This window comes from Carcharhinus amblyrhynchos, chromosome 13, assembly GCF_965287045.1.
Source record: "Carcharhinus amblyrhynchos chromosome 13, sCarAmb.v2.hapA, whole genome shotgun sequence".
NCBI lineage: Eukaryota > Metazoa > Chordata > Chondrichthyes > Carcharhiniformes > Carcharhinidae > Carcharhinus > Carcharhinus amblyrhynchos.
Window position 1 is genome coordinate 56141358 of NC_137336.1, and position 14239 is coordinate 56155596.

General features: G+C 42.0%; 1 protein-coding gene across 1 annotated transcript in view; it reads right to left on the reverse strand.

Annotated features, from left to right (window-relative positions):
* Window positions 1–5191: 5191 nt before the first annotated feature.
* The window catches only part of b4galt7 (xylosylprotein beta 1,4-galactosyltransferase, polypeptide 7 (galactosyltransferase I)), a 29562-nt gene continuing 20514 nt past the window's right edge, over window positions 5192–14239 (reverse strand). Inside the window, exons 5-6 of the mRNA XM_080201715.1 lie at window positions 10622–10726; window positions 5192–7131 (exon numbers count right to left, since the gene is read on the reverse strand). Of these exons, the coding sequence (XP_080057841.1) occupies window positions 6976–7131; window positions 10622–10726 (261 nt within the window). The 3' untranslated portion in view covers window positions 5192–6975. The remainder of the gene's footprint in view (window positions 7132–10621; window positions 10727–14239) is intronic.

A 14239-nucleotide genomic window follows, 5' to 3' on the forward strand; every position in this document is an offset into this window, starting at 1 on the left:
ACCACCCACACCCCCCCCGCCCACCACCACCCCCTCACCCCCCCGCCCACCACCAACACCACCCCTCACCACCACCACCCCCTCACCCCCACCACCACCACCCCTCACCCCCACCATCCCCACCTCACCACCACCACCACCCCCTCACCCCCACCCCCACCACCACCACCCCCTCACCCCCACCACCACCACCCCCCACCCCACCACCACCACCCCCTCACCACCACCACCCCCACCACCACCACCCCCTCACCACCCCCACCACCACCACCCCCTCACCACCACCACCCCCTCACCACCACCACCCCCTCACCACCCCCACCACCCCCTCACCACCACCCCCTCACCACCACCACCACCACCACCACCACCACCCCCTCACCCCCACCACCACCCCCTCACCCCCACCACCACCTCACCACCACCACCACCACCACCCCCTCACCACCACCACCACCCCCTCACCCCCACCACCCCCACCACCACCACCACCCCTCACCCCCACCCCCACCACCACCCCCTCACCCCCACCCCCACCACCACCACCCCCTCACCCCCACCCCCACCACCACCACCACCCCCTCACCCCCTCACCCCCACCCCCACCACCCTCAACCACCCCCCCCCCCCCCCACCACTTTTTCTTTGAAAGTTTATTTTTAACATAAAAACTAAGATCTGCTTGATTTGAGTGTATGATTTTTAGAAAAGCTGTCAGGTGAAGTAATACAGCTACCTTGGTTCTGTTGATATAAGTTACAAACCCCAGAATTTCTACACAATCCAACTCCAATGTGCACGCCATCCCAGAAACTGAGAGGCTCAAGGAAGGAGCAATTATAATGTTGCTACAGTACTTGAAGCTTAAATAAAGTATTTCGTCATGGGAGAATATTGGCATTTTGGAAGCTGTTTTCTTCAAGGATAAATGCTGAACATTATAGCAGGGGGATTTCAAGGAAATAATGTTTATCAGATGTAAATCTGCTTTTGGAACTCAGCAAAAAATAGTTCCCAATTAGACTTTCATATTTGATGACTATAAACAAGTCACAAAGACAGACTCAGCAAAATTTGTACTTGTATTCCTCGGCCTATTTTTACACGTAGGCAGCTTTATGTAGCTTTTTCTCGAATGAACAGTTTTGATTCTGTTAAGTCTTTGGTGAAGGAATAATTAGAAATTCTATATTTAAAGTAGTACTGTTGCAACGAAGATCCCAATGTGACTGCAAATGTTTTGGAGCTATCTGCTAATTTGTAAAGTGTTAGTGTTAAAATATTGGAGTTTGGACAAAGGCTTTTAAAAGGTGTGAAGTGCAAAATGTTGAAGTTCAGGGACTTGGCTATGCTCGTACAAAGAACGCAGAAAGTTAGCGTGCAATTAGGAAGGAAAATAGGGGACACGGCCCCACTGGTTTGCCGTGCCGGTTGATCAGCGTGTTGAGCTGGGAAGATGAGTCGGGAGACTGAAAACTGATTTGCACCCAGTTTCGTATCTTCTCGGCCCTATTTTGTTGGCGAGAACAGTTTCACGCCCTCCTATTTACATAAAACTGAGGTAAGTCGAAAGGACTTACCTGCTCCCACATGGCTTCTGGCATCACGCGACTTCCCCTCCCTCGCTGGCAAGAGGTCACAGAGATTGGAGATCATTGAAGCCCCCACGTGGTCAGGGGTTTGGCTGTGCAGTGCCTATCAGGCCGTGCCCAGTTGGGAATTATAAGTATGCCGGGGCAGTGCCAAGGGAGTGAGTGGGGGTACAGCTATGACAGGGAATGTACGATGATTGGGGGGGGGGGGGTGGGGGGGGCTTAATCAGGGGTGAATTCTGCAAGAGGGTGATCAGCGGGAGGGGAGCTCTGTAAGGGTGAACTCCACGGGGGTGTGGGGGGGCGCAAGTGGACATGTCAGGGGTCCGCCAGGGGACTCATCAGCAGGCTCTTGATGCCACAATGCTGGCAACCTGTGATGGTGTGTGGGATGGTAGCGATGCCACCAATGATGAGGCTGGGGTAGGGGAAGGAGATCTCCCCGTTCAGGAGATTGGGGTGCTCTGAAGGCAGCTTCCCTAGCCCACAGCTCACTGCTGTCTGAAAAACTGACAGAGTGTGGAACTTGCCCAAAATAAAACTGGTGTGGAACACTGCCATTTTCAGACTTTTATGGCACTTAGAATTTTTTGGGGAAGATTCTGCCCAGCACATTGGTGTTTATTCCAAGGGGATTGGAAAATTGGACAAAAGGAATTTTGCTACAATGATATATGGCTTTGGTAAAATCACATCTAGACTACCGTGTGCAGTTTTGTTCTTCATATTTAAGGATATACTTGTAATGAAGATGAATGGATCAATAAATTTGTTCCTGGGACGAGTGGTTGTCCTATGATAAATAGTAAGTTGAGCCTATATTCTCTGGAGTTTATTAGAATAAGAAACAATCTCATTGAAACATGAGTATCACAGAATAGTGTATCGCAGAATTATACTGTGAAGGAGGCCATTCAGCCCATTGAGTTTGCACCAACCACAATCCCATTTAGGCCTTATCCCCATACTTCTACTCTAGCTAGTCCCCCTGACACTAACAGGCAATTTAGCATGGCCAACCTAATCATCCACCTAACACACACATTTTTGGACTATGGGAGGAAACCAATGTGTCTGGAGGAAACACACGCAGACACGGGGGAAAAACATGCAGACTCCACACAGACAGCGACCCAAGTCAGGAATCGAACTCAGGGCCCTGGCACTGTGATGCAGCAGTGCTAACCACTGTGCCACCCCATTCTGAAGCAGTTTTACAGGATAGATGCTGACAGATTGCTTCCACTGGTCAGGGAATCTAAAACACAGCGGCACAGTCTCAGGCTAAGGGGCCAATCAATTAGGACTGAAATAAGAAGTTACTTCACTCAAAGGGTTGTGAATTTTTGGAATTCTCTACCCCAGAGGTGAGTGGATGTCTATTGATGACTATATTTTAAGGTAAGATAAACAGATTTTTGGTCTTTCAGGGAATCAAGAGATAAGGGGAGAAAACAGGAAAATGGAGTTGAAGTGCAAGAACAGCCATGGTCCTGTTGAATGACAGAGCAAGGTCAACACCACTCCTATTTCTTGTGTTCTAAACTGTGCAGTAGTTGTCTACTTTGAAGTCAAGGCTGGTATAAGAACACTGATCAGGGTTTGAGTCTTGAATGAAACAAGAAACAAAAATTATAGTTGTATTGTGCTCCTCACACTTTACAGGATATCACAGAAATCCACACTAGGAAAGAAGCAAAATGCACTGGCAGAGGCGCTCTGGAGGCTGCTAACGGCAGGAAAAGGGCAGAAAAGAGCTGCCCTGAGGCAATAGTTGAGGTGACAGCAGCAATAGTGGATCAACTATAGCATGGAACAAGGAATAGATTGGTGTTGGAAGATTGGAATGTGCATGCAGGAGGGTGGGGGAAGTCACTGATTGGTTGAGGCCAAAAGACCCCACCAGTGAGGGATGGGACTTAATTCAATTATCTGGGGAACTTGTGGAGCTTGGTAAGGCTGGTGGTGCAGACCATGAATGTGGATGAGAACATGGACAAAGTGTTCCAGAGTAGGCAAGGAATCTAGTGGTTGTGAAGGATTGAAATCAAACCATAATAACTTTAAGTTTCATAGGTCGGGGAATAGTTTTGATGGTTGAACAAATAATCTTGGATCTCAAACTAGAAAGAAACTGAGATCTGGGTCAGTCAGAACATCAAGATTGTAGCAACATGAATATTGGAGTACTATGAGACTTTCCTGTGATATTATGAAATGCACACTGCTGTTTCTAGAGAAGATCCTGCAATGTTATGGCTCAATACCCATCCTGAGGGATTATTATGGTCAGTTAATTGGGTTTGTCAGCAGTATCTCAAAAATGCCTTACAGGTTTAAAAAAACTTGTATATCAGTCATCTCCGTAAAGACCTAATAGGATACAAGACCATGCCTTTCTTAAGCAAGGAAGCATTAACTCCCAATAAATAAACACAGCAATATCATCTGGTCCTTCAGCAGCTCTAATTCACAACATAATGTAACCAAATCTGTCTTCCATTTTTCCAGAAGTAGTAAAAGGGAGCACATCTGAACAACAGCTGTAAGATATGTTCTGCAGAACAAAAGTGGAAGAGTGATTTGGTGTAATAAGCTTATTTGGGTCAGCAAAACCAAAGGAATCTTAGTCATGCTCCGTTATGGCAGAGTCCTGGATCACATTATAGATCCTCAATAAAGTGAAGACCCAGATGGAATAAAAATTACGTTACTGTAAAGGGAGACATGCTGTAAAGAGCTGAAGCTTTTCATCCTGCTGGTGAAAGAACGCAGGAGAAAAGGTTGGCATGTTGACCCTGGTCAAAGGAAGAGAGAACGATAAGCTTTCTGTACTGCCAGGTAATTCAAAAAAGGTGCAAGGCTTGAACAAGTTCCTTCTGTTTGCAGAAAATGTCGCCTCTCGTAAGTGTAACTGAGCCACATTATAAGCTGGGCTGATATTCTTATTGTTTGTTCATGTGGCTCATGGATCAAGTTATCAATTGTTCATTCCCAGTGGCTAGCACTGCTGCCTCAGTGCCAGAGATCCAGTTTGATTCCTGGTTTGGGAATCAAACTGTGTGGAATTTGCATGTTCTCCCCATATCTATGTGGGTTTCCTCCTACAATCTGAATGTGCAGGTTAGATGCTAAATCCTCCCTCGGTATAACTGAACAGACATTGCTGTGTGACAACAAGGGAATTTTCAGAGTAACTTCATTGCAGTGTTAATGTGAGCCTACTGGTGACACAAATAAATAATTAAAACTTAAAAATGATAGAATTGAATGTAAACCATTGACCCCTCATCTTTATACCTTAGTACCAGACTGTGGTACATTTGCCCATTAATGCAACATACTAAAATACAACCTACATATATAAAAATAAGCACTGTATAAAGCATGTGATTGGAAGCTCATTGGGTGAAACATGTTGGACGAGCGTGTTCTCTCTGAGCTGCATACGAAAAAGTTCGATGGGGAGGGGGGAGCTTACTGAATATCAGTTCCATCAGCAAGCAGCTTGTGATTTTAAGAATACATCTGTATATTTAAAGTAGAGCACAAAACAATTGTTAAAAATTAATTTATTTCTACAATAGTAATCTGTAAAATTAATAAATATAAAGAAATGCACTGAAATGGCAGTTTCTATACAGTAATATGGAACACATAACATTCTTTGTCTCATGGACCTATATAGAAAAGCATAATAGACACTAAAACAAATTGGAAATTTTTGCCAAAGATCGTTCCAATTTCAAATTCACTTACAATTCTTCCCTTTTATTTCATTCACAAATAACAAACAATTGGCAACATTGCTGTAGCTTGCTGCTGTAGCCCTTCAACAGCCATTAACATGAAGTAACTAGTAAACTACCTTTTTGTAAAGTGTGTAAAACAAAATGCAACTTTTGCCATTGTTATTTTTCTACTTCAGTGAATCCAAATGCTTCAAGAGTATAGAAATAAACAAGGCAATATTTATGTTTGTCACTGTTATTCTCTGTGTGAATCTGTTTCAATTATAGTTCATTTCATATTTTAGCAATTCAGGAAGCTTTGATTTTTGAAAGAGATGTAAAAGTTTTAGAAAGACAATCATTCCCAAAGAAACTCTAGGAACTGAAACGAAAATGCACAATACAGCTTCAAAGCAGGAGAAAAAAATTACCAATGGCTGAAGTGTAGAAAATAAATCATACATGGTCCAGAAAGTCTGCCCTTTTTTAATACTTTACTGTTGTAGTATTGCAAATTTTCCACCAGATGGCAGGACAGAAGAGAAATACCTTCTGCTCTGTTCCTTCTCCTTGGAGATTTCGCTTGGAAAGAATCAAGATAGCAAACCACAAAGGTTAGCACTAATATTATAACAATAATCTCAGATGTGTAGCAGTTCCTTTTTCAGATATCACAGTGAATCAGCAGTAAAAATGCAAATCACATTGCCTTACAATAGCCTACGGTGTCCTTCAATACAAAATAATTTGCAATCTCTACACTTGGTTTGGAATGTATCTGTTTCTAATTGCAGAGATGGTAATCCTTAATATTCACATTGACTGAGTTTGAAACTCAGTAACAGCATTACCAAGTGCCCATCTTGTAGACAAGAGTAAGCTGACTGCTTATTTCTATGTAACAACCATACTTACCAACAACAGGAACCCAGTCAAAATTGTGGTATTAATATCCATTTCTTTATAAATATTTGTCGTATCACTAGATGAATCAAAAAGGAACACCTTTAGGCTCTAAATCACCAGACTGATGTTGGTGGGTTTTCTGTTTATTTGAAGGCAAAAGGTAACTCAATCAGATCCTGGATAGTCACTTAATTAAAGTAACATGTTTCTTTAACTAACGATGGTCCTTGTTACTCCACGGAGCTCTGCCAGATGGGCTCCAGACAGATTACATTGTTGCGCAACAATGGTAAAGGACTCGTGCTTCACCATTGAGTGGCATGGTACATCCATCAGGAGACCACCTGTAATGGTTCATAAGCCTTGTTCTCAATAATAAAACAAGAGTTTGAAAGGGTTTTGTACAATAAAAACATTTGAACAAAAAAATTAAACTGCTTCGATATTCTCTATTGATGAGTAACTTCCCTTGAGTCGCATATTACTCCATCTTCGGAGACCTCTTGCAATGCCCTGTCTAATACTGTAATAATTTGTAACCATGTTGATCAACATAGGACAACCTGGAGAAGGAAATTCCATCTCTGCTTCTGTCTAATACTGCGCTACGTTGGCACCTGATTTCCATGTTAAGAGCATCACTGGTAGGAACAAGAGCCCAAAACCACACAGCGATAGGCCTATTCACTGTATCGCCAATACCATGTCAACAAAGTGAACTCCTATTATTTCTGTCTTTTGTCTAGTCAGTTTATTACACACCAAGGAGTTTCATTCAGGTCACATTCCAATAGGATATTGATGACAGTGCAGTGCACCCCTTCAATCGTTATTTCTGATTTGGACCCAACACTGTATTTCAAGTTCTTTAAACCACCTTCTTTGTCAACCTTAAATTGTTCCTGCAAATAAAGGAGAAATAGACATCAGTAAATTTAGTCTTCCATCATGTGACTGGAAGAACTGAGGGCACAATCAGGTATTATTGAATCTCACTTTAATAATATTGATTCTCTTTATTTTAAACTAACAGATACAAAATCAACCCAACTCATGGTACTGACATTACTGTTTTCTGCTTCTAGATGCAATGGTCAAAGACTATTGAAGAGTCTCAATATCAAAAGACTCCATCAGACCCCCCAGCATCAGGTTTTCTTCTTTCTTGTCCTGAAGGCATTGCTAGTTATGGTCTGGTGGGTATCAACAACGTTCCAGCAATTCACCCAAGTTACCATTCTTTAGGTGCAAATCAATACAGCGAGTTTCCTCATGCTCTTTACCCAATAGTAACATCACCATCAGTCTGATCCTAGACTCAGCTAAAGTCCATATCTGCACTTTCTAGCAAAAGTCATGGATAATAACGAGAATGAACCTTGGCTAATTTTTCTCTTCCCGCTGTCTCTCTCATCCCTCTCCCACCCCATCCAATTGTGCTATTGGCAATTGTTCTGGTTAGGAAAATAGCAGAGACCAGTTTGAACTTGGGGCCTTTTAATCCGCGTGGTTGTATTATGTACTTTCTCAACAAGAAGAATTCAGGGAAAGCGATGGCCTGATGGTATTATCGCGAGACTATTAATCCATAAACTCAGCTAATGTTCTGGGGACCCGGGTTCGAATCCCGCCATGGCAGATGCTGGAATATGAATTCAATAAAAAGAACTATTTGGATACAAGAATATACTGATGACCATGAAACCACTGTTGATCGTCAGAAAAACTCGTCTGGGTCACTAATGTCCTTCAGCAAAGGAAATCTGCTGTCCTTGCCTGGTCTGGCCTACATGTGACTCCTGAGCCACAGTAATGTGGTTGACTCAACTGCCTTCGGGCAACTAGAGATGGGCAATAAATGCTAGGCTGCCAGCGATGCCCATGTCCCATAAATGAATAAAAAAAAATGCACCAAATCAGGAACTATTAACTGGGAATTATTTTTAGTTGCAACCATGACAGTGAAGTAAAAGGCATGAACATTTGCAATTTAGTAAATAGCAACATCCTATTTTGAACTGTACCAGCGAGTCGATTAACCATCTCACAGGTGAGAAGGGTAAAAATTACCTCAAATAATATCACACATCTCTCTATAATTAGTAAAGACACGAGGAAATTGCTTTCCTGATCTATCGGTTAAAGTGGATAGTTTAAAAATGGCAACACAAACGAGAATTATAATTAACTTGTGTACTTACTATAAGTAACTCTTGACATTCAATGGTGTTACCATCACTGAATCCCCCACTGTCAACATCCTTGGGGTTACCATTGATCAGAAACTCAACTGGACTCGCCACATAAACACAGTGGCTACAACAGCAGGTCAGAGGCTAGGATAACTGCTGTGAGTAACTCACTTCCTGACTCCCCAAAGCCTATCCACTATCTATCAGGCACAAGTCAGGAGGAGTATGATGGCATACTCCCTATTTAGCTCAATGGGTGCAGCTTACACACCACTCAAGAAGTTTGATACCATCCAGGTCAAAGAAGCCCGCTTGATTGGCAGCACATCTACAAACATCCACTCCCTCCACCACTGACGCTCAGTGGCAGCAGTGTCTACTAAATACAAGATATATTGCAGAAATTCACTGAAGAGCCTTAGAAAGCACCTTCCAACCCACGACCACTTCCATCCAGAAAGACATGGGCAGCAGATATATGGGAACACCACCACCTGGAAGTTCCTCTCCAAGCCACTCACTGTCCTGACTTGGAAATATATTACCATTCCTTCGCAGTCACTGGGTCAAAAGCATGGAATTCTCTCCCTAACGGCATCGTCGGTCAACCTATCTCACATGGACTGCAGCTTTTCGAGAAGGCAGCTCATTACCGTCTTCTCATGGGCAACTAGTGATGGACAATAAATGCTGGCCAGTCAGCAACACCCATGTCCCATGAATGAGCAAAGAAAGTGTATCGAAGAACAGTAGAGGCCAGGTTAATTACAATAAGATCTAAAAATTTAGCAGTTTTAAGCAACCCTTTTTGTTCAAGCTTTAGCCAAATAAACTGCATTAATTCCAATCAAAAGGAAGAGCATTAGTCCTGCTCAAAACCCAATGATATTGATTACAATGCACACTCAACCTCTGGTATTAATTACCTCAGCATTCTGTCCCCTTGGACTCACTGTTAACTTCAGTCTACTCACATCACTCTACTCACATCACTCTCACCACTTTCCTTTCTCATATTCACTATTGCATTTGCAGCAAGGCCCATCTTCTGGATGATCACTGTGTATATCCTGCAAAGCCTGCAGTATAAGGCAAATGGGATACACAGGTACTAGTGATTGAACTCTGTTCCTCAGTTGGAACAAAGTAGAGTTAATTATAATATATTCCCCACTTGGACTTTTCCATACTGATGATTGCTTTCCCAATCAAACTATTAGTGTTCAAAAAGAAAGTATTTATATAGTTAGACTCAAATTGTCTGGTTTTCAGATTATCAGAGATTGGACACAAGTTGGGAGGTGTACGTCAGGACTTCACCTTCAGCGGTGAGGTTTGTGCTGACATTGATACTTCTGCCAGGATTAGAAGCTCAAATGAAAAACTGTAAAATGATTGACACTGCACACAAAGGTTTCTGTGACCCAATGTGTTCAGCATTGATGCTGACTGGAAGATTTGGGCCATATAGTGCTTCTAATGACCAGCAAATGCCTCAAAGTGCCTTACAAGTAATATATTTTGCACTGTAGTAACTGTTGTAATGTAGGAAACATGGCAACCAATTTGTTATTGTCAACATGTTTTGCCAATTAAACAATGAATTGGTTTTATATCTCATCTAAAAGACAGCATCTCCTACAGTATAGCACACCCGCAGTACTGTAGTGGATTATTCGGCCTTGATTTTCATACTCAAACCCTAGAGTGGGACTTGAACCCACAACTTTGTGTCTCAAAGATCAGAGTGCTGCCAACTGAACCAAAGCCGATACGATCTTACTTGAATCTGCCAATACTGATTACTGCAGTGTACCTTTTCCCTCTGACCTGTTTGGTGTGCCAGGAGCAGAATATTCCTCACTGGGACCTAATGGTAACATTTAAAGCTCGCTTACACCTGTTTCTTCAGAAGGAATTCTTCAAAATGCAGCTAATGAAAATATAACAAAACTTACTCCAACTTATAAATCAAAGAAAGGGTTTAATAAAGAAACATCTTTACCCCAAACTTGGGGCCTCGCCCTAGGCCACTCCAAGCTCCCCACAATTCTACATAGCTCCTTATTTATAGTGAATCAGCTGGTCAGCTGACCCTTACATCTTGTTCCCAGTGGTCACATTACATTCAATACAAAGTTGTCACCAGTTACAATCTAATAGTACCCATTGGTGCTAAAACCAGAAGTGCATTCAATACCTGTTTCTGTCTTGACACTCTCTTCTGGTCTCGTTTCCGCCATGCTGGATCATGGATATGTCTGAAGGTTTTATAGCCTGTTTCGATTCCAGTGGGACGGTAAACCTGCAGGTGATGAAAAAAAGATTGAAGTCTCTTGAACAAAAGAGGTTTGCAGTTCATTTTGTGTTACTGAGAGACAGAATTTCAGAAAACATGGCTGAAGATTAAATGCAGTAACATAATTTCAGGATCTTGCAAACTACATACACCAGAGAGCAAACAAGTCCCTTCTTAATTAAAATGGAACATTTTAATAATAGCATAGTTTTTTTGCAGGCACAGAATTCTCTCCTCATGCCATTCTGTAAAACTTTAACCTAAGAATATCTTTGTGAGAAGTGTCAAAGAGATTAACAGGAAAATATCGCTACTGCAATTATAAAGAGCTCAGAAATACAAGATGTATAGGATTTGCACTTCTGTAAAAGACTACTACAATGTACACTATGTTATTGCTCAATCATATGGTTGTCTTGTTACCAAATCTCAGTGGCTGCAGAGTGGCAGGGTGACACTGTGGTTAGCACTGCTGCCTCACAGTACCAGGGACCCAGGTTCAAGTCCCGTCTCAGGTCACTGCGGAATTTGCACGTTCTCTCCGTGTCTGCATGGGTTTCCTCCAGGTGCTCCAGTTTCTGCCCCTTAGTCCAAAAAACTTGCTGGTTAGGTGCACTGGCCATGCTAAATTCTCCCTCAGTGTACCTGAACAGTTGACAGATTGTGGTGACTAGGGAATTTTCACAGTAACCTCATTGCAGTGTCAATGTAAGCCTACTTGTGACACTAATAAATAAACTTTAGTCCAGCTTTTCATTATAAACTCTCAATTTGGAATTTCCTTTGTTGATTAATTCTCAAGTGATGTTGAATTCTTGCACAAAGCTCAGTGAACAGTTAATGCCAATTCACAGTGAAATTACCAATAAATTTCCTTAGCAAATTCTTGAACGAACTTATATGAAATATGACTGGTTTTGCTGTCACAGCACAGGTACAGTTGCGCGTGGCCACTTGACACCCACTATGAGGGACAGCAAGCAGGATACAGCGAGAGCTTGGGAAATGGATGGTGAGGACTCAAGAGGCAGCCAGCAGGCATCAAGTGGAGGTGGGACAATGGGCACACAAGAATGATGTTACCAAAAGGAGAAACCACATGCCTACTGGCAGATTATAAGAATAAAATCGTAAGAAATAAGAGTAGGTCACTCAACATGTTGAATCTGCTGCGCTATTCAGTAAGATCATGGCTGATCTTACTATGGGCTTAACTCATTTCCTGTCTGACCCCATATACTCTGACTCCCATTTATGCTGAACTTTGATAGCAAGTTGATAAAGGAGGAGATCAGAAGTCAATCTTTACTCAGTTTTATATTTATTCACAAAATGAAACATTACAAATGTATAATTCTTAACTCCACAATCCAACTAGTGCCAATAAGAGTCTCTTCATGCTCTTCTAATGAACCAGTAATAATTTAAACAAAAATGACAGGAAATACAGACCTAGTGGGGCAGTGTAAATAATGTAAAAATCTCAAATGGAAACCAAACTAATTAAATTAAAATGTCATTCTCGGGGGTAATGATGCATCCCTGCCCCCCACAGTGCCTCTTTATATGTGCTCAAGTCATTATCCAATGAGTGCCTCCCTGTCTGTACACACTTATATAATTCACACAATTAACACTGTAGATTAGAAATCTGACTAACTCAGCCTGAAATATATACAAGGACCCATCTTCCACTGCTCTCTGTGGGAGAAAATTCCAAAGACTAATGGCCCTTTAAGAAGAAACCCCTCCTCATCTACATTTTAAATAGGAGATTGCTTTTTTTTAAAGAATCATAAGATAGTTCTAGCACAGAAGGTGGGCATTCAGCCTTTGAGACCGCCGCTGGCTCCCTGAAAGTGCAATTCACCTAGAGCCATTCTCTTGCCTTCTCCCTGTAGTCATGCACATTTTCCTTTTCAGATAAGATTCAATTCCCCTTTGAATGCCTCAACTGAACCTTTCTCCACCGCCCTCTCTGGTACTGTCACATCCTCCCTAAAGTGTAGTGCCTAGAGCTGGACATAATACTCCAGTTGAAACTGAACTAGTGTTTTATAAATTTTAAACATAAATTCTTGTTTTAGTTTGCTACGCTCCTATTGATAGGATGCTCTATTCTCTCAAAAACATCAATTAAGCATGATTTACCATTAACAAATTTGTGTTTGATTTCCTTAATTTATATTAGTTCAAACGTCAATTAATTTTGTCCCAAATTATTGTTTTTGGCAGCTTCTCTACCACTGAGGTTAAACAGACTGGTCAGTAGTTGCTGATTTTATCATTGCACCCTTTCTGAACAACGGTGTAACTTTTGTAATTCTCCAAGCCTCTGGCTCCACCTCCAAATCTAAGGAAAATTGGAAAATTATTGCCAGTGCCTCCATAATCTCTAGTCTTGGTTCTCGCAATATCCTTGGATGCATCTCAACAGGTCCCGGTGCCTTAAATATTGCAGCACTATGTTTACTCTTTTCATTTAAGTAATATTTTGTTTTCCCATTCTTCCTGCCAAAGTAGACAACCACATATTTTCCCATGTTACACCCCATCTACCAAATTTTTGTCTGCTCGATCAACCTATGTCTCTTTGCAAATTATTTGTATGTCCCCTACAACTTGCCTCCCACCTATCTTTATATCAACAACAAATTTGGTTACAATGCAGTCATTCCCTTCATTCAAGTCATTAATACACATTTTATGTAGTTGAGGGTCCAAAACTGATCCCTGTGGCACTCCTCTAATCACAGTTTGTTGCCATGAAAACAACCTAGTTATCCCTATTCTGTTTCCTGTTGGTTAGCCAATCTTCTATCCATGCTAATATATCACCACTAACACAACAAGAGCTTACCTTGTGCAGTAATTTTTTTTGAAAAAGGTAGCAGACAAAAGGTGGGTAACTACAGGCTGTTTAGCTTAACGTCCGTAGTTGGGAAAATGCTAGAATCCATCATTAGAGAAGAAATAGCAGGACATCTAGAAAAGAACGGTTCGATCAAGCAGATGCAGCATGGATTCATGAAGGGGAAGTTGTGTTTGACGAATTTACTGGATTTTTAAAAAGATGTGACTAGTGCGGTAGACAGAGAGGAACCGGTGGATGTGGTGTTTTAAGATTTCCAGAAGGTGTTCGATAAGGTGCCTCACAAAAGGTTGCTGCAGAAGATTAGGGTGCACGGAGTTGGGGGTAAAGTGTGTGTGGATTGAGGATTGGCTGTCTAACAGGAAGCAGAGAGTTGGAATAAATGGGTGCTTTTCTGGTTGGCAGTTGGTGACTAGTAGCATGCCGCAGGAATCGGTGCTGGGGCCTCAACTGTTTACCATATACATAGACAATCTGGAGGAGGGGGCTGTGTAGGCAAACAAAATTTGCTGATGACACAAAGATGAGTGGAAGATTGAACTGCGTGGAGGACGTGGAAAGTCTGCAGAGAGATCTAGATAGGCTGAGTAAATGGGTGAGGACCTGGCAGATGGAGTATAATATTAGCAAATGTGAGGTTATCCACT